This window comes from Trachemys scripta, chromosome 10 (assembly GCF_013100865.1).
Source record: "Trachemys scripta elegans isolate TJP31775 chromosome 10, CAS_Tse_1.0, whole genome shotgun sequence".
NCBI lineage: Eukaryota > Metazoa > Chordata > Testudines > Emydidae > Trachemys > Trachemys scripta.
Window position 1 is genome coordinate 55,541,397 of NC_048307.1, and position 19,551 is coordinate 55,560,947.

A 19,551-nucleotide genomic window follows, 5' to 3' on the forward strand; every position below is an offset into this window, starting at 1 on the left:
AAGCGTGGTTTGGTAAACTACATTTGTGATCTGTATACTTTACTGAAGTGTTGAAAGGCAATGATTTAAAATATTTTCATTTAATAAAATTCCCTCCCTATAGTTGACTGTACCTGGATTGTAACAGAGCCAATAGTATCTGGTAATATTCCCCTTCCCCTCCTCCCTTTCTTTTTGTCTGATAATGCACATTTGATGTGATCAGATCAAAACTGTAGACCAGTGAGTTTGTAGATCAGAATGTTTGTCAACTCTAGCTACATTATCTTGGCATGTGATGTTGTCTTGGTCATTCCCCAGATCATGTGCTACTTCTAAGAATTACTTCAGTGTCGGGCAGTGTTGATTCACTGACTCTAAAATTCCTTCTGGAGGTAGTAATGCCAGAAATGGTATTTAAAATAGTACTCCATACCAATTCAGACTACCTCTAGGTCAAAAAGAGAGTTTGGAAGCTCTCCATTAATTTGGATTCCCTCCATTTCAGCCCATCTCAAATGGTAGGCATCTGATTTTTTGGACAAACACATAGCAGGTTATTCTTGAGTAAGGGTTATTCACATATCAGTACTGTATATAGTTGGGAATCTTAACTATAGTGTGAGGTTCACTGAGATAAAGTTTCTGACTATATTGAAACACAACAGTCTCGAGATAGTGAATTTCAAAATACACTAAAAGGAGAACACCAATCCAACTTACCAATTTCTGCCCTCTGAACTCTTTAATTATATACACATATACATATTCAAATGCTGTTAATGTTTTCCACAGAGGACGAAGGACGGGACCTGAGCTGTTTCGTAGCCTCCCTCATTCAAGTAATGCTGGATCCCTATTTTCGGACAATTGTTGGATTTCAGAGCCTGATACAGAAGGAATGGGTCATGGCAGGATATCAGTTTCTAGATAGGTGTAACCACTTAAAAAGAGCTGACAAAGAGGTAATTATGTTGTTTTGATAGCTAGATCACTTGCATGCAGTGAAATGACTTGACCCCATAAGCTAATGTCCAAAATTTTAATATGAAATTTTTCAATACTTTCTAAAGATAGGAAGCTAATGTATACAAAAAGAATAATCATTAATCAGATGAATCTCCTTTTTATCCTCAACTGTTGTATAAGAATCATTAATACACTTGGTGAAATCAGATGTCACTGTTGATCATGTTAGACTTGAAAAGGCTTATTCTGTCTTATCCCATGTTTTACAATAATTAAACCATTGGGTCCCAAGACTTTGACCCAGCAAGGATCTCAGGAGCCTCTTTTCTACAGCACCTGTTCATTTCCTCACCCCCTTTTTTACATACAAAGCCAAACCAGTATGCGTCAGCAGTTATCACAATATCCATCTGATAAAGAAGCATGTGAATCAAAGTATATAGTCTGTTCTGCAATTTTCAAATTGCAATCTATGGCTCACTTGGTGGTGGTTCACGAATTGGTGGATGGCGACATGGTACCTGGCTTTGGTGGTTTTCAGACACTTCTACGGTATTCCAGGCGCTACACTGCAACAAAGAGACTGGGGGCCTGTAAAATCAGCTGGAAACAAGGGGGAGCCAGCCTAACAGTGTCTCTTGGGGTGGCACTCAAGGAGAATAAAAAGAAAACCCCCTCAGGGATTGGAGCCACTAGCAGGAATAGAGCTGCCATGCACCAGCAGCAAACATGTCTAGGAGCAAAGGAAATAATGCAGTTAGGCAAAAGAATAGGAAAAAAGACAACCCAGGCTCTGGAAAATGGGAGAGAAGAGCAGATGAGATTGCAAGAGGTTGAAAAAATAAAGAGCAGAAAGCGACAGCACAGTTAACTTCTTTCCAGACACTCATTGCACTATAGACAGAAAACATTCATTACTTTCCCAATACTTTGTCATGCATAGGATTACTGTATTTGGAGCAAGGGTGTTTTGTAATCATGATCCACTGAGATGTTCTTTTGAGATGAATCTTGGTTCACTCAGCAAAAAAAAGTTAGGAAATATCTGAAAGGAAAAAGTTAAATAAAATATTGCTAAAGCTGAAAAAATGTATATAAACGCCTCTTGGAATTTCCTCTCCGCCTTAGCAGCTGCATCCAGTGGGTTTTTTCTTTCTGTAGTATATTTTGACCTCATTAAAGTTTTTTAATGGAAATTAACATTTTTTACGACCCATAGAATCAATGGTTTTAATGCCAGAAGGGGCCATTTATGATCATCTAGTTCACTTTTGAATAGCACAGATCATACAGTTTTACCAGGTGGTTCCTGCACTGAGCCCAAAACCAAGGAAGAATAGTAAAAAATAGGTATTCAGTTAGATTTTAGATAGTTTAAGCTACTCCAGATATCATTAAGCTCATCTTAATTTATCTGCAACCCCACAACCCAGACCGTTATTACCAAGATTTGGAGTGGCTGCTCTGAGCAAATTCCAGTATTAATTTATGGCTTCAGAGCACATTTTAAATTTAAAAAGAAACCAACCATCTTTTCTTCTTTCATAGTTCAGCAAAGATGGGTCATTTGTTTTGTAAGCTAAACTTCAACTGAATTGTTATGAAAATAGACACAATGATTCTAAATGTGGCTGGAAAGAGACCTCCCCTTTCCAAGTACTATAATTTACAGGTCACATCTTCCTGAGGTTTTGTTACAGAGAGGTTTTCTGATTGTACAAGTAACAATTTAAATCTGTGTTTGAATGAGAACACAGACTGAGAAAAATGTAGTCTTCAAAATATTTACTCTTCTTCCCCCTCCCCCCTCACAAAATTTGGTATTTAAGTCTGGAGATGATGTTGACACTATAATTCCTTTGTACCACTTACAGTTGTTGGGCAACACATGAAATCAACCCGTTCTGTCACTTTGTTACTACAGTTTCCTGAGTTATCCGATTCATATAATCACATATTCTATCATCGTGAGGGTGAAAATCCCAAACTTGGGTATTGGGTATTTGTTTTATAGATTCTATGTGATTTCTGTTTAGCTACAAACAGCTTCCCTATGAGGAGCATACTAAATTTGTTGTTAGGTACCCTAATGAGGATGTTGGCGGTAACAAGTTGATAAGGTTTTGGCAAAGGTTATGTTACTTCTAATTACTGTCCATTTATTCTCAAGTCTCCCTTGTTCTTGATGTTTCTGGACTCGATTTGGCAACTGCTAGAACAATATCCATCGGCCTTTGAGTTTTCTGAAACATATTTGACCATATTGTATGATAGTACACGGATCTCATTGTTTGGCACCTTCCTTTTCAACTGTCCTCACCAGCGAGTAAAGCAGAGCACTGTGAGTATGAAGAAGTGTTACCCTTACCTTTAAAATAATTGATCTTAGGCCTGAGCCTTTCGCGGGGGGAAAAAACCACAATCTAAACTAAATGGCATTTATTCACTTTTGCAAAATGATGTCACATTTGCAACATGAGCAAAAATATTCAGTGCACGATGAGTGTTCATCAGATTTTCCCTGCAATGCTCTTTGCGTATACTGAAAATGGAAACGGTCTGGGGGGGGGACGGGGGACGGACTCTACTTACCTTATTTCTAAAATAGCATTATTAACAAGTGCTTCATCGTTTCCTTCATCTGTACTCCCATAAGAGTGCTGCATACTTGCAAGTGGGATTAGTATGCAGCTTCCTTTCATCTGCATGATAGACAGTGACTTGGATGGTATCTAAAGCTACAGACAAACTTTGAAATCTCTTGTGACATGGCCACATAATGATTTTAAAATACCCAATGACAGCTTTATAAAAAGAATGCTAAAAGTCTGAGTAATAGTGATCAAGTACTATTTATAAAGAAAGAGAGAAAAGCGGTGCTTAAACCTAAAAAGGACCTCTGATAGATATCTAAAAAAATTCCAACCTTCAAAGCAAGCACACACAAAAATGGGTGACTTGTATACACTGCATGCAGGGTAAAGAACAGTTTGTCACATGCATCTCCCAGGGTAGGACAAAAACCAGGAGACCTAAATGTTTATCAGACCACTCTTCTACAATTTACTTTGCTTAAAGAATCAATGACTCTTAGAACAGTGCAAGTAAATTCTAATATACACCAACACAAAAACAAAATTCTTTAACCTAGAATTAAGATTGTAAATATTTACCAGTGTGTTCTCAGTGCCCTCCTCCCCCGTTGTTTTCTCAAACACATAAGTTAGCATAGAAATAAAAGCTTAGAAGTTTCATTTTTAAAAGGAAATAACCACATTTCCATATTTAACGTTTATCATCAACTAAACATTAGCTGTGTCCAAGCATTGCCACCCACTTAAGTAAAAACCAGGATTTGTTTGTCCTCCTGCAGCGGTCACCTTGGTTGCCCTATCTACTTTGACATTTGGTCTACAGCCACCCACGCTGTAAGCCATGCCCCCTGCTCTCTGAGCTACATGCAATAATTAGATTTGTAAGTAATTAAATTAGTTTGTTTTTAATATGTCTGAATATTTCTTCTTGCAGGAATTCGCTATAAGCAAAAACATCCAGTTGGGTGATGAAAAAGGCCTAAAATTTCCTTCCGTTTGGGACTGGTCTCTTCAGTTTACAACAAGAGATCGCATGCTTTTTCACAACCCCTGGTATATTGGAAAGAGTGCACCATGTGTACAGAATGGGTCTGTGAAAACCTTTAAACGAACAAAGGTAACAGAATTACGTTGAAATCAAACTTCTGCCAATGGACTTCTTCTTTTAGCAGCTTAGTTACAATGCCATTATTGCTTGATGTCCCAGCCTATAGATAAGGCATTAAAAATGAATTTCTCTAGAGGTACAGCTCTCAAGTGTTGCACCATATGGCTTTCCGTGCATTCTCTGGTATGCTTGGGCTTACTGCCGACACAAGAGACTTACTGCATCACTGCAGCTATTGTGTGATATAAGGGTGCTTTGGATTAACACAGTTTTCCATATTATTTCATAGATCCTTAGTTTTTTTTCATAGACTACTGATTTGTTTCCATTGTTCAATATTGTAGAATTCAGTTAAAATTTATTTACAATTATTTTATTAGGTCATGAACAGTCAAATTATTTGCCATGAAAGCCACCCCAGTGATTAGACTCACAACTTTACTATGGCTGTGAAAGGATGCCTCACTTCTAGTCCCCCAGTGGAGAATTGTAGGCACACATGAACACCGCCAGCTGTAGCAGACTAAATCTGAGGAAAATTAACCATGTTTATTTCATATCTTTTTCTGCAGAAAAACTACAGCTCAACACTGAGAGGAATCCCCCCATCGTTAAAGAATGGGATCATCAACGAGCAAGAGTTTCTTCCAAGAAGAAATTCTCTGATACTAAAACTGAAACCAGACTTTCTTCAGCAGATGGGTAGCCAGACCAATAGCATGGAGCAGTATTTCAGAGAATGGTTCTCAAAGCCTGTCGACTTGCATGGTGTAATTCTACCCCGTCTGTCTGGAACACACATAAAACTGTGGAAACTTTGCTACTTCCGCTGGGTTCCTGAGGCCCAAATTAACAATGGTGGCTTCATCACTGCCTTCCATAAAATCTCTGTGCTGACAGACCAAGTAGACATGCTAAACCAGAGTCTTCGGCAGTACAAAAGCAGCTCTTCTTTGCAAGCGAACTGTTCAGAACTGGATCAAAGCAGGATGTACTTCAGAGCAAATGGTTTAAATGACAATGCAGGGACCCCAGATTTTCTCTCCTCCTCATTCCCATTTTCTCCAATAGGGAACTTATGCAGACGGAGCATTCTGGGAACACCCTTAAGTAAATTTTTAAGTGGTGCCAAAATCTGGCTGTCCACTGAGACACTTGCAAATGAGGACTAAGATATTGTGATGCTTAAACATATGGGGGGAAATCGCAGACCATTGTGTCTTCTCTTAAGTTAACACTGCTAACTGCGGCATCTGAAGCTGTAATAATTTTATTTACAAATATTACATACGTTTTGCACAAATATTTAAAAGCAAAGCAAATCATGCTTCAAATCGCACAATTTTGTTTTCAGTAGTTGTCATGTAAACTTCTTGTCTGGTTTCTGATGATTTCTTCTGTGTTTTCTAGGTCTGGCTTATTATGTAATATCAGCGATTTCACTCACTAATGCAAAGGTTGGGTGTGGTCACTAATCAGGTTTTCTTTTTGTTTGCAATGTCTGTTTTCCCAACTGTTGATTGAAGCTAATCTTTTATGTCAACACAGATTAGCAAATCAGATTGGTGAAAACAAACATCAAGGACATTTTGCATTAATGTAGCCATATTGACTGGCAGTTGTAGAAATCTGGGAACAAACTACTTTGTCACAGTACACGTGTAGTAAGGACACATTTATATGCTTCCATACTATCTTTCTGTGACTTGGTTTACTTAGTGTATGTTGCATTGGTGCAGTGTGTACTGGTTTTTGTTTTCAGTTACCCTTTAGAGAGACTATTCAATTTTTGTTCAATGTCATGAGCTTGCATTTAGTTCACAGGAACTGACTTCAGGACAATATGCACTGTTAACCTTAAAATGTTCACTGTAGAGAATAATATTGTAGCCTTAGAAGTGCCTTTAATTGGAATGAAATATTAGTAAGATGTGTCTAACGCACCATGAAACATATGTCTTTCAATAGGTTAATGAACTGCCCACTAATGTAAACATAATTTAATTCATAAAACAAACTCTGGTAATCACCAAAAAGCCAATTAGCCTTCTGAACAGCAGAAACCTTAAATGACAATATGCAAATTAGCAGGGAAATTTTCTCTAGACTAAAACAAGACTGATTTCCTGTCAGTCCCAGAAAATAAAGAACCTTACCACTCCTAAAACTTTGTTTCTTAAGTGTCCGTTTATAGGAGTGGAGGTTGTGCTGGGAAAGTCCTCCCCCCCCGCCCCTTGACACAACTGAACTAACTACAAGATTAGTTAGGGATGTATTCTTTTGGCTTCCTTACACAATCTATTTTTTTTTAAAGTATTTCTGAAGTTTTTCCCACCAAATTTAAAGATAAAGCAGATTGAAAAATGAGAAATCATTTTTTGCCAAACAGCTTTTAAAAAAACCTTGTTTTGCAGCAGGCAAGAGCTGGTTAGGAATTTTCCCATTTTTTTTGGTTGAAGAAACATTACTTGAAGCTGGGCAGAACACTTCAATCAATGTGCCACAATATTCTAGTAGCCAATTTTTTCCCCCCCCCCCAGAAGGTCTGGTTTCTGCAAAGTCTTCCTCAAAATAGCTGAGATATACTAGAATAAGTAAAAATTACTCAAAGTCTGTTGGAACAACAGGTTGGCTTTTCTGTTATCTTGGGCCTGATACTTGATATACAAGACCTCAACCTGTGTGCTAATTTTTGGTACCATATATTAAAATTAATAAACCACTTTGACTGTTTTTATGGTATGAGTAGTAAAATAGATTTCCTAAAACGGTTAATGCTCATAAGAGTCCATTTTAGAATTACCAAAGTTTGGTGAGTAAATTACTTTAAGTATTTGGGGAAAACTGTGTTAATTTTTACATTTTAAAAAAAAGAGTACAAGAACTACTTGTGTAAGGATTTCTAGCTTGTGTTTTCAGTTCATACAATAATCTGTATTTTACATGATACAGATGTTCTTGTTGGTAAATACTATGCCTTTAAAAAAGCTGCCTAAATCTCTGTTTACCAACCAGAGCAGGGTAGTTTTCAGAATCTGGGGGCTAAGCAAGCACAAGTGGTGTGTTATGCTAGTTAGTGGTATCCAGGTTACTCTAAAAATCTGTTGTTTCATCCTTAGGGTCTGATTCTGAGTACTAATCACCCCTATGGATTTGTTTTAATGTATGGTTGAAAGGCTGTTGCTAACAATGTATAGTGCAGGACCTGCCCAACTGTGTAAACTAATACATTCATGTCCCACTGTAAAAAGCTGCCTTACTGACAATACCGACTGCTCTGAACTTACCTAATGGCCCTTATGTCTTGCAAGTAGCTCTGTGGACTGAGTACATATCTACAGCTATCTTCCCTACACACAAGCTCACATCTCTTTAAAGTCTTGTTGGCAATTTTAAAATTAGGTACTATTAATACCATTAGTGTTTTGTAAGAGTAGAAAAACTATAAACAAGCTTATTTTTATATCATTTGTTTTCTAACCACATGCACTGCTTTGGTTGATAGTAGGCTGTTGTATCGAGATTATTTTGCTAGATTGTAACAATATTAAGAACATACCTAGTGAGATATGAAATGCTGGTTGATGTGGTCAAAGAACAACTCTAATGCCTTTAGCTACTGCTGATGTCAGAAGTCATGGTAGTGCAATGTCTTTCAGTGAATTGCTGCCATGTACCAAAGAAATGCCTACAAATTTAGAAACCTACTGAAGTGAGTGTGTGTATTTTTTTTTTTAAACATGCAGGTAAAATACCACTCTAATATTAAACCACCTTTGTGCTTTTAATGATGTGTGTTGTGGGATCAAAGGTTTTGGCTGTTAATCTCAGATGGAAAGATATATTAAAACCAAAAAATTTCTAATCTTTTTATTTAAGGAAAGGATAAAATGTCAATCTACATCCAACAAGAGACTGAACTGGTTTCCTAAATCCTTTTGGGCAATAGATTGCTAATGGTGTTGCTGCAGCAGGTTACAGAGTTGACCATTTTAATTGAAACTAAAACCTTTGTGCCTAATGCTGATGACTTACTGAATAAAGTAGAATTGCCAGGAGGAATACAAAACCCTGGCACTGAGGTTGTGAATGTGAAGTAAATTAGACTGTTAATAAAAGATCATACCTTTCCACTGTAATTCTGTTTATTTTACTGATTTAATAAAAATGGTGCAGGAGTAGAAGAATCTGTAGAAAGATTACAAAGCCGTATTTGTTCTATGTAGCCCATCTTATTTTTTCTTTCTTTCTTGATTTGAGAATGTTGTGCCATTATTTGTGTGACCTTTTCAAGCTCAAATAACCTACTTTGGGTTAGACATAGAGAGAGGGTGTGAAGTAACTTTGTTTTGTTGCCATCCTTATTGAGGCAAGAAAGAACTTTCTTGTTACTGTTTTGCCCTAGATGAAGGAAGTAATCTCTGGAGTTGTGGATTCCCTATGCTTACTACAGAAAATACCCAGTGTATGTACTGATGTAATATGTAGCCCTCTAATGAGCTGCAAATTTGATTCAATATTGGGTATGCAGGTACCATAGCATCTGTCCCTTTAAGGGAATAATCATTTCAAGTCATGCTAATATATAGCATAAGGAGCAATACTATCCTCAAAAGCATCAATCACAATGGACAACATCAATCATTACATCTCCTGTACTCCACCCCCCCATAAACTGTCACTGTTAATACAGAAAGACATTTTAAAATCTTCTCTTAAAAGCTTACAATAAAATTATGTCTGAGTTGGTAATTCTCCAGTAGTATTATCACCTTAATTCTTAGTAAACTGAACACTTGCAATCCCTTGTCCATCTCCCCATTAGCTAGTAACTTGTCAATGTAAGGAAGTAGGATGGCTGGTGTTCGTCTCATGGGCAAGTATACTTAATGGCATTTAACTCTAAAAGATCAGAATTTGCTCAGCCAATTAAACCATTTTGAGCACCAAACAGTCAATTTGATGGCACATCTGTCTGTAAACAGTGCATCTAGTCACTTCCAAAATATCAGGGATTTTTCTAAATCTCAGAAGAAACAGCAGCATACAGTGAGCCCCTATCACCTGGTGAGCAGACTCAGTTTTAAGCAAGTCTGTAATTGTCTATAAATCAAAACTGGTTAATGGGAGCCATTACTACCTTCAAGCATCACCAAACTCAGCTCTTCTCATTGTCCCACTAGCCTTAAAATTTTAATATGCTGAAGGATTTCTCTCACATGGTACATCATCCAGTGGTGTGTAATTACTAGCTAGCTTTGATTTAATAAACCAAAAATATCAGTATAGCCATGGGGGTGTAAGGTGGCTACCTGAGTAATGCAGGCATGACCATAAGCTAGTTTGCTCATGCACATCTGCTCAAGATTGCAGATGTACCTTGAGCCAGAAAGAAAAGGGGGGGGGTAACATACAGATTAGATTGCAGGGAGGTGAAGGGAAGGATCCTCCTGTTTTTCCTACAAAACATGCTTTGAGTTGTGGCAGTTTGGGGCACATTTGATTACATTCAGACAGCTGAAATGTAGGCACAGCTGCCAGATTACCTTTGGTAGTTAAAATCCCCTATGTCAGCTCTGTTCTACTTAGAAGAAAACGTTGAGCTCTTTTTCCACGTTGGAGACCTGATTTACAGTAAATAAAACCTGTTCATTCTTTACCAAAACAAGCAGCTGGCTTACTAATTCTATTAGTCAGGACCTAATAAAAACATTTATCTAATGTCCTTGGTGGCAGGTTCTTAAAATAGGAGGCAACCATTAGCACATTTTATTTATTTATTTAAAAATAGTCAATTCTCCCCATACAACATGTTTGAGATAGTTTTATTCAACTTAGGCGTTTACTTTTAGCTCCAACTGCAGCCACATGACAAACTTCTACAGCAGCTCCCAGCTTCTTCAGTTCATCCAGCCAAATCATCTGTTTATGGGAGAGGCGATCATTGGGACCCTTAACTTCCACCAGCTGAAATGTTAATGTTAAAAAAAAATTAATCCTATGCTTAGGTTTAGGAAATGAAAGCAGCAACCAGGCACATAGTACCAGCTGTTTGGATAAGAGCATTCGTACCTTTCACTAGAAGAAGGGTTGTTTAAAGACTGCAACAGCTTCCCCTTACCTTTTAACAAAATTTGAATCCTTAGGAAAGCGATTAATTACAATAATTAACTTCCAGTGTTTAATCATCAGCCTGTGTACATAAGTTGTCTGTTAAAGGGCAGTTAGTAACTGGATAGATCTAAGTAAAAGTTATAGTAGAAAATCCTATTGGTCAAAGAAACAGACTCTGGGACCTGTGTGTCCTGAACAACCAAGTTAAAGTATTTTATATAATCCACAGTTCCTGGGGAACCTCCACATCTGAGCCACTTCCAGCAGAATAAACAAGGCCTATCTAGCTGAAGACCAACTTTAAATAGACGTATGTTCATGCAAATGTCCCAGACAGCTAGTTTTTGGAGTGATACCACACTTAAAAACAAAAACAAAAACTCCTGCAGCCAGGTTCTGGCCTATGTCTGCTTTTAGTTCCTCTTCCCCTGCCATTTACAAAAAAATAAATCTTAATGGTAAATCTGTGTTTAAAGATATCACGCAGCTTATCCCGTAGCAGCCCAACGCATCATTTTTTAACCTCTGTCCCCCCACCCCACCCCACCCCAGGGTCCCCTAGTTGCTATAAACCTAAAAATGCAATGCTGTATTACTGGTGGGTAAGTGCTATCTACAATAAATTGAACAGACCCTAAAACTATACCAAGTAATTTCTCGGTCAAGTAAAGCTTTCCTTACCATTTCTGGGAAGACCACAGTTTGGTGCAAAAGGGAAGTTTACAATCCACTCCAGTAAGCTCTCCCCACCTCAATTTACTTTTCACAACTGTTAGCCAGCCACCAGGTTCCTTACCAGACAAAATTATCTTTGCCTTGCCTCTCTCACTATATTCAAAATGGCTCTAACATTGTATCTGGACAAAACTAAGGCTTTTCAGTACACAGTTCTGGTGGAGGATCCCAGCAGGAAGATGAAAGGCTTCTCCCACTCTGGCAATAAAGCTGATGGTTGGAAGTTCTTGTTAGGCAGAGGGGCCCTGTACCCTTATGCACAGGAAGACTCATTGGAAGTATTTCAAGGCAGCTACTATGAGGCTGATGTACTTCAGAGGACATGACTTTTGGGTATAGGGTACTGAGAAGTGTTCTTTTATCAATTCCCTGCTAGTCACCTCTACTCAATCCAGGTGGTGTAGCAGAGCTACAGCACTTACCTATAAATTACTGTTCATATGCCACCAGTCTGGAACAGCCTTTGCTGATGGAGTGGTTTTCCCTTAGTATTCACCTGCAGTGTAGGTAATCTGGGGGGAGGGTTTATTACCCACCATACCTTTTCAGCTATGGTTAAAATTAACTCATAAATCCATACTAAACCAGCTGGCTTTGTAGGTCTTTTTTTTTTAAGCTCAGGGCTACAGAAATTCAGAATACAGAAATTAGGGCAAAGGTGACCCAATAATTCCAGACTGGTGTATGCAGATATCTTTCTTTACAAGTAAAAATTCTAGATTAGCAATGTTGGCAGAAAACAATTAGGTCCCCACAGCCTGGAGCAGGATGCTTGGTAATGAGGTAGTGTGAATTTCCACACAACAGGGCTACTCATGCCAACTTCTCTTGCATGTGCACAAACCAGAGCAACAGCAACCCAGTCCTGCATTGTAAATTACATTCCTTTAATACACGCCCTGCCAAACAGTACACGTTCAGCTACCCAGAGTCCCGTGGAAGAACTCTAGCAATGAACATTCTACCCAATGTCAGGTTTTTATTCCTCTGTCCTCCTGGGTGTTCACTTTACTCCTGTCCCACACCCACATTTTCATTTTTAAAGTAGCGTTTGATTACATACCAGTCTGAGTAAAAGCTGCAGAACACGCACAGAATTGTAACAGTGCCTTCTGAATTAGCAGAGCTATAGTCAACAGTATGTGTAGCGTTACCTGACCCGTCAGCATTACTAGACTGAAATTACATCATCTGTGGCCCCTGAACCATTTGGCATTCCTCCACAGAGACCTACTTGATCACTTAGTGCTGGCTCTCTTCCAACTAATAAACCATTAAAAGGCAAGCTAAAATGACATCAGTATTTTCCATATAAGCAACTGCTGCAGCGTTATGCATGCCAAGCTAGTCCACAGGTCTAGGAATAGCCTGTGGGCCCACTACAAAGAAAGTTTGAAGACCCCCTGCTATGACAGATGGAAGCTTTTCTTTTAGGATCAACTAAGTATTTCAATTTAAGTGTAGGAGAATATCCCTAGTATGCTGCTTTCCCGTCAAAGCTGGGAACATACCTTGAAGCGGTGCTCTTGCGTACTCCACACGACTAGATCAGGAAGACCCCCTCTGCAATGGCGCAGATCTTTGGAGAGCCTCCTACATACACCACTTAGAAAAGGTCCCCCAAAGCAAGCCACTAGACTCTGCAAGTACATTAATAAAGAAGTGTCTTTATCTTGCCATTTCCAGTCTTGCAAAAGTAAGCCAACTTAGTGCCATTTTTCTGTTTTCTTCTTTGCCATTTGCTTAACACATCTCACATATTCCCTGCAATTAGACTCCTCCAACATTCCCAGCTTTGGTACAGGAAAACTGGCTATAGGGTCACAGAGTACGTCTATGGGCTGTTCTACACTACCGCAGTAAATTGATGTAAGTTATGCAACTTCAGTTACATGACTAACATAACTGAAGGCAACGTAGTTAGATCCACTTACCGCGGTGGCTACACTGCGCTGTGTCGACGGGAGAGTATCTCCCATCGACTTCCCTTATGCTTCTCAGGGAGATGGAGTACACAAATCAATGGGAGAGTGCTCTCCCATCGATTTAGTGTGTCTTCACCAGACCCGCTAAATCGACACTCACTGCATCGATTTCAGCAGTACCGATCTACCGGTAAGTGTAGACATGCCCTTTGGACCAAAAGAGAACACTGGTTCAAGCACTAGCTTAAGACTTGGGAGACCTAGATTGCCACAGAATTCCAGGGTGACTTTGGGCAAGCTGCTTAGTGCCTCGGTTCCCCATTTATCACATGGAAATAACAGCACTTCCCCAACTCACTGGGGTGTACATTAAGCATTGTGAGGGGCTCAGATATTATGGCAATAGGGGCCAAACAAGTCCTTAGATTGCTAAACACACATGTGACTTAACAATAAGGGCTGGATTCACAAATGGAATCTCCCTCTGGCCCAGTGTTGAAGCTGTTTCACTGTGGATAAATACTGAAAGAATCATTGGACCAGATTGAGAGAGAGCAAGTATGAGGATGACACTCAGGCTGATGGTTAGCACACTCAGCTGGGAGGTGGGAGACTCAGGCTCCAGTGCTTCTGTTCCAATGACTTTTTAAAATTATTATTGCAAAGGAGAACAGCTTCAATAGGAGAGCCTGAGGGAGCCCCACATGAGAATATCCCAGAGTTCAGTAGTTAGAGCACTCACTTGGAGGGGTGACAGATACTTATTCAAATCCCTTCTTGCCCTCAGGTGGGAGGGAGACTTGAACCAGGTGACTACCCTAATCAAAGCTATGAGGGAGGTGGTCCTTCCCACTGCCCAGCTTCTTGCCAAAACAGCACAGGGTCCAACGCCCTGAGAAGGTTCCCCCGTGAGAATCCCAAGCAGACAGAGGTGCTCCCTCCAGCTCAAATGTAGGCACTTATCTCCAAGAGGAGCGGGGCTTAGCACACGTCTCTCCCCTTGACATTCCCCATTGGCTGGCTTAGGTGAGAAACCACCTAGCATGCTGGCTTTTGCAAATCCCACTCTGAGATGCCTTTCTCCCCACCTCTCTCATTGTACAGGAGCCTAGGCACTGAACTCAATCTTTATGAATCCCAGTGATGGTCTAGGCACCTACGAGTTAGGCATGGTCATACTCAGGGTCACCAGGCCTGAGTTCCTTCATGAATCTAGGCCTAAGTGTGATGAGAAGTTTGCTATTTTACCTGAGCCTGCTGGAGAGAAGTAAACCGGTCCCAGCTAACCAGTGCTGCTGCTTTTCCCTCTTGAGCATTCCAGACATTGGCAATCATCTCTTGCAGGGTCTCTGAGGAAGCTGCGTGCAGTAGCTGGAGTCTAGATTCAATGGCGTCCTTCCTGTTCTCATAGAAGCTGTCAGTATACAAATCCAGGGGGAATGCCTGTATGAAAATGGAAACACACTCCTCAGTAGCTGCAGCCTGACAATTCAAGGGCACTTGGAGAACTGCAGATTCTGAAATTGTAAATGCTCTGCTTTGAATGTTGGGCTACAATTTAACTTGAATCCTACAGGTTTAAAGAAAAGTAATTTAAAAACACAGCAGTCATCGAAATCTTGATCTAATGGACTAGATTCCACTTGCACTTACACATTTAAGATTACTGCACCAAACACTAACCACATTCAAGAGCCTAACATATTGGGCTAATGAACTACAGCATCCAATTAATGAAAAGAGTCATTTCTAGGATCTTGCTAATTTAGCAATGTTTAACCTGAGGCTCCCCTTTTACCCAGACATAGCTATTCTTGTGGACCTTGAGATAAGAACTTAGGGCCCCTGGAGGTACTACTTAACCGTTCAGGGTAATAGTCTGCACCAAGAATGTAGACAGAGAAGAAAATATTCCCCCTTGAAATGAGTGACAAAGAAAATAACAGTCTGGGGAACAAGTGTTTCCAGAAGTGTATTGAATTTCAAATATCACTATACACTGCATGGCATCGTGCCATTCCATAAGATGGGGAGAGAGCAATGGTTCTATTTTCCTGTTTCCAGAGGGAACAAAGGCTCTACAGAATAGATCTGTTTTCAAGCAAAAAAAGCCCAGATCCCATGTTCTCAGAGTTCCCTCCTCCTATCAATTGCCCATCTCTCATGCCTGTGCTCGCTGCATAGTGACGATGACTGAAGTTTGGATTTCTGATTCACACTTCAGAGATCTGGATTTCAATCTTCTTCACTTTGCTGCTGCATGTGAGCTCAGAGCAGAGTACAGTGTAGGAACAGGAGCAGGGAAGAATAAAAGAGTGGGGGGAGAAATGAGCTTTCAACCTCTTCTCTGCTGAGGCATGAGTCTCCTGCCACCTTTAAGCTGTGTTAATAAATGAAACTCGCCACACAAAGGGCCAGCTATGAAAGAGCTTTACAGACAGCGTTGTGTATGTTTAAATCCTGAGTCATCCTGGTTATAAGCAAGTTCTGAGGGTTTTTTTAAAATGGGAATGATGTGTGTATAACAAGATTAATTTTATAAAAGGGAATGGATTTATGAAAGGATGGACTTCAGTAGAGTTTAAGAGGAAAGCTGCACTTGCAGAAATCATCGAAACTCACACAGACCACTCAACTCACTGAGCTAGAATCGTGAAATTTGGTATATTCACGTATGTGCCTTTGAACTCAAAGAAAAGCTCACTTCCCATCAGAGGTCACCAAAAGATTAATTTCGAAGGTTTCAAGCATTCTATGGCCTTACATATGTATTAGAGGGCATAAGGCCTCCAATCTGGAAAAATGATGGACATCAGAGGTCTTCTGTACTAGTCAGATTTTAGTCCATCACCAAAAGTTAGTTAATGCTGCACATCCTAACTGTGCCTGTCAGGGCAAACTACTATCAACTAGCAATGAAGAGCATTTCAGTAACAGGATACAACCTGCCATCAGATAAAACATTGTGAATCCAGAACAAACTGTAATAGATGTTTATCATAATTATCTATTTTTTAAACAAATCTTTGGATAGAAAAAAATACCTTTCACAAATACCTGATAAGAATTTCTGAAAACATCTGGTATGCCATCCATGAAAATAATGTCCCACATTAAAAGGCTATAGAGTGTACTAAACGTGGACCCTTCTCCATGAATCCCTGAAGGACAAAAATCACATTCAGATTTCCAGCCATGGAAACAAAGATAGAGATTGAAATGTGCCTGAGTAGTTAAAGCAACCTCACCTGAAATACAGATTAAAATGAAGAACAGGAGTACTTGTGGCACCTTAGAGACTAACAAATTTATTAGAGTATAAGCTTTCGTGGACTGTAGTTTACAAACTAAATAAATAACAACAACTAACTAAATAAATTTGTTAGTCTCTAAGGTGCCACAAGTACTCCTGTTCTTCTTTTTGCGGATACAGACTAACACGGCTGCTACTCTGAAACAGATTAAAATGTTCAGCAAGAGCAAAGTATCATGTTCAGGATCACACATACACCCCGTCATCAGATACTAACACTACACAAAATGTAGTAATGGCATTGATATCACTTTCACAATTTGCTAAGACTCTTTGTTTAATGCCAATACACTTGACTAAAAGAGTTAAATCAAAGCAAGACCCTTTTGAAGGTTACCAAATAACTATATTTTGGACATTTCAAAGCCTTAAGAATCTCATCTATTACCAAAACAAGCTACAGCGAAGGTTGGCTGCTCCATTCCATTTTAAAGGGGATTCAAAGGAATTTCAGTTTCATGGCTGGCAGCACACACTATCTTTCTACAAGGCAGTAGAAGAGAATCTGGCAACACTCACTAACACACCATGTAGCATGCATGATGTCACTTGCTGCTCCACCATTCTCTATAACTTCCTCACTGATTCACTGGTCCAACAGATGCTTCACTTGGTTCCCCACTGCATTGGCTGGATCTCTGGCTATGACGAGAGTTGTTGCAAAGCGTAGCATCTTGGTTCTCCCTTGAGACATGATATTTTTAATGGCTACCTACTCTGTTCTACTACACTCAGATTTTTACTGCCAAGATACAGATAAAACAAGAAAAAGATTACTAGTACTCTAATCCCTCTGAAACTGTGGGGATTATGGTAAATTTCACAAAATTATGAGCAACTGAAAACAAAATAAAGGAATCTGTTATGTGACCTTAACTAAAGCAGTTGCTGATGCTCTTGCTATAACAGAAGTATGTATGTCTACTGTTAATTGCAGTGACTCTGAAATGCCAGAAGACTAGGGGGAGATGATCATCTAGTCTAGATAATCACAATGGGATGTCTATAAAATCCTTTTCTATACAATTTCCTCAGTGGCACTCTTGCTCCTGCTGGCACTCAGCCACTTACAGTTACAGCTTTTGGAATCCCAAACTCCTACACATGTGTGAATTAAACTATTTTAAGTAAAAGCCTATTGATCTTGAAAGACAAGATGAGAAACTTCTAATGCACTTGGAGATCTAGAAAGATAAAGGAATATATTTTTTTCCATTTCAAAACTGCAACTGGGATGTGGAGGAAAAAAGGAATCAAAGTACAGGAGAAAGGCTCTTAAGTACAATTTCCAGCTACTTTTAGGAAGGAAAAAAAATCAGCAACTTTTCACTGACTTTCAAACAATGGGAGCATTAACTGCTAAAACTGGGTTAAAAGACTCTCTCTTTGTAGCGGATAGTCCATTCCTTAACATTATTGCATTGGTATAAGAGAATTGTTAATTACCCTGATCAAAGCCATTCTGTCTGTAATGTGTTAACGCCAGCTCCTCAACTGAACACATGATTGTGGACAGAGTGAAGTCTTCTCCTTCCTCTTGATCATCAACGTCCTCCATTAGAAACACAGATTTTCCCACCCCTGTTTGGGGACACATCTTTCCTTTGATTGTAACCTGAATACATAAAAACAGCTAGTTAATGTCCAACATTAAAGGTGAATAGCCTTATTTAAGTATCTCTACCTCTCCTAAGGGATACAAAGCTCCCTAGCACTGCTTTTACAAAGAGAAACCAACTTTCAAAAAACACTGAATTATTGATCAGCTAAAAATAAAGAATTCAGAGTTTAAGCTGCCATTTTCTTGACAGCCATTTGCTAATCGAGTTAATTTTTGGATGACAAATGAGTCTCAAATTGCAAATGTTCATAAAGGAACCACATTAGCACAGCTTCTGGGTTGAAGGGAATGTTAGGAGTCAGGATACAGGGTAGACTCCTGACCCAAGTGACGTCAATGACAAACCTTCCACTAATTTCAACAGGGCCAGGATTTCACCCCTAATATCTAGCAGGCTGCACACACACAAAAAGCATTTAACTATGAAGTTAATCAAGAAGTAAATTCCTGCTCACCTTTTTGGCAAAATTTCCCAAAAATCATAGAATCATAGAATATCAGGGTTGGAAGGGACCTCAGAGAGGTCATCTAGTCCAACCCCCTGCTCAAAGCAGGACCAATCCCCAGACAGATATTTACCCCAGTTCCCTAAATGGCCCCCTCAAGGATTGAACTCACAACCCTGGAGATGCTCAGGCCAATGCTCAAACCACTGAGCTATCCCTCCCCCAAATATTAACACACCATGGGACTGATCCTTGACCACTGGATATTGATTTACACCTGTGTACAATAGGTGTGATGTCCTACCACTATGGTTTGGTGTGCTTTGCATCCACTGTGCACAGGTGTAAATGACTACACAGGGCAGGGGAGAATGAAGCACAATAATATCCATTCGAATGTGGAAGTTCCCACCTCCAATTGATCAAAAACCTGATTCTACCAGTCCTGCATTCTCACAAGCCCTTCTAAGAGGGCTAACAAACCCCCAATGAGGTGGTAATATCTACCCACATTACACTTGGAAAACTGAGAGCCAGCGAGATTAAAAGTCATTCATTAAGTCAGAAGCACAGCCTGGAAAGAGCCCAGGAAACTTCTGACTTCTGGGCACAGACAGCAACATTTTATAGCTTTACTGGTGAGCTGGGTCAGATCTACAGCTAGTATAAATCAACACAGCTTCATTGAAATCAGTGGAGCTCTGCTGATTTACACCAGTTGAGAGTTGGGCCCATTGCGTTACAGAA

General features: G+C 39.5%; 2 protein-coding genes across 9 annotated transcripts in view; one reads left to right on the plus strand and one right to left on the minus strand.

Moving 5' to 3' along the window:
• Positions 1-7,503, plus strand: part of MTMR10 (myotubularin related protein 10) — a 58,659-nt gene extending 51,156 nt beyond the window's left edge. The window contains exons 13-16 of the mRNA XM_034784158.1: positions 775-944; positions 3,119-3,289; positions 4,477-4,659; positions 5,223-7,503. Coding sequence (XP_034640049.1) covers positions 775-944; positions 3,119-3,289; positions 4,477-4,659; positions 5,223-5,822 — 1,124 coding nt within the window. The 3' untranslated portion in view covers positions 5,823-7,503. The remainder of the gene's footprint in view (positions 1-774; positions 945-3,118; positions 3,290-4,476; positions 4,660-5,222) is intronic.
• Positions 7,504-10,412: 2,909 nt separating this feature from the next.
• Positions 10,413-19,551, minus strand: part of FAN1 (FANCD2 and FANCI associated nuclease 1) — a 44,646-nt gene continuing 35,507 nt past the window's right edge. For 7 of the 8 annotated variants that reach the window (XM_034784156.1, XM_034784149.1, XM_034784155.1 and 4 more), the window contains 5 exons: positions 18,184-18,352; positions 16,482-16,585; positions 14,673-14,867; positions 13,011-13,139; positions 10,413-10,617 (listed from right to left, as the gene is read on the minus strand). In XM_034784156.1, the coding sequence (XP_034640047.1) occupies positions 10,480-10,617; positions 13,011-13,139; positions 14,673-14,867; positions 16,482-16,585; positions 18,184-18,352 (735 nt within the window). In that variant the 3' untranslated portion in view covers positions 10,413-10,479. Of the gene's footprint in view, positions 10,618-13,010; positions 13,140-14,672; positions 14,868-16,468; positions 16,586-18,183; positions 18,353-19,551 lie in introns of those variants that run through there. The other variant, XM_034784157.1, reaches the window with a different exon arrangement.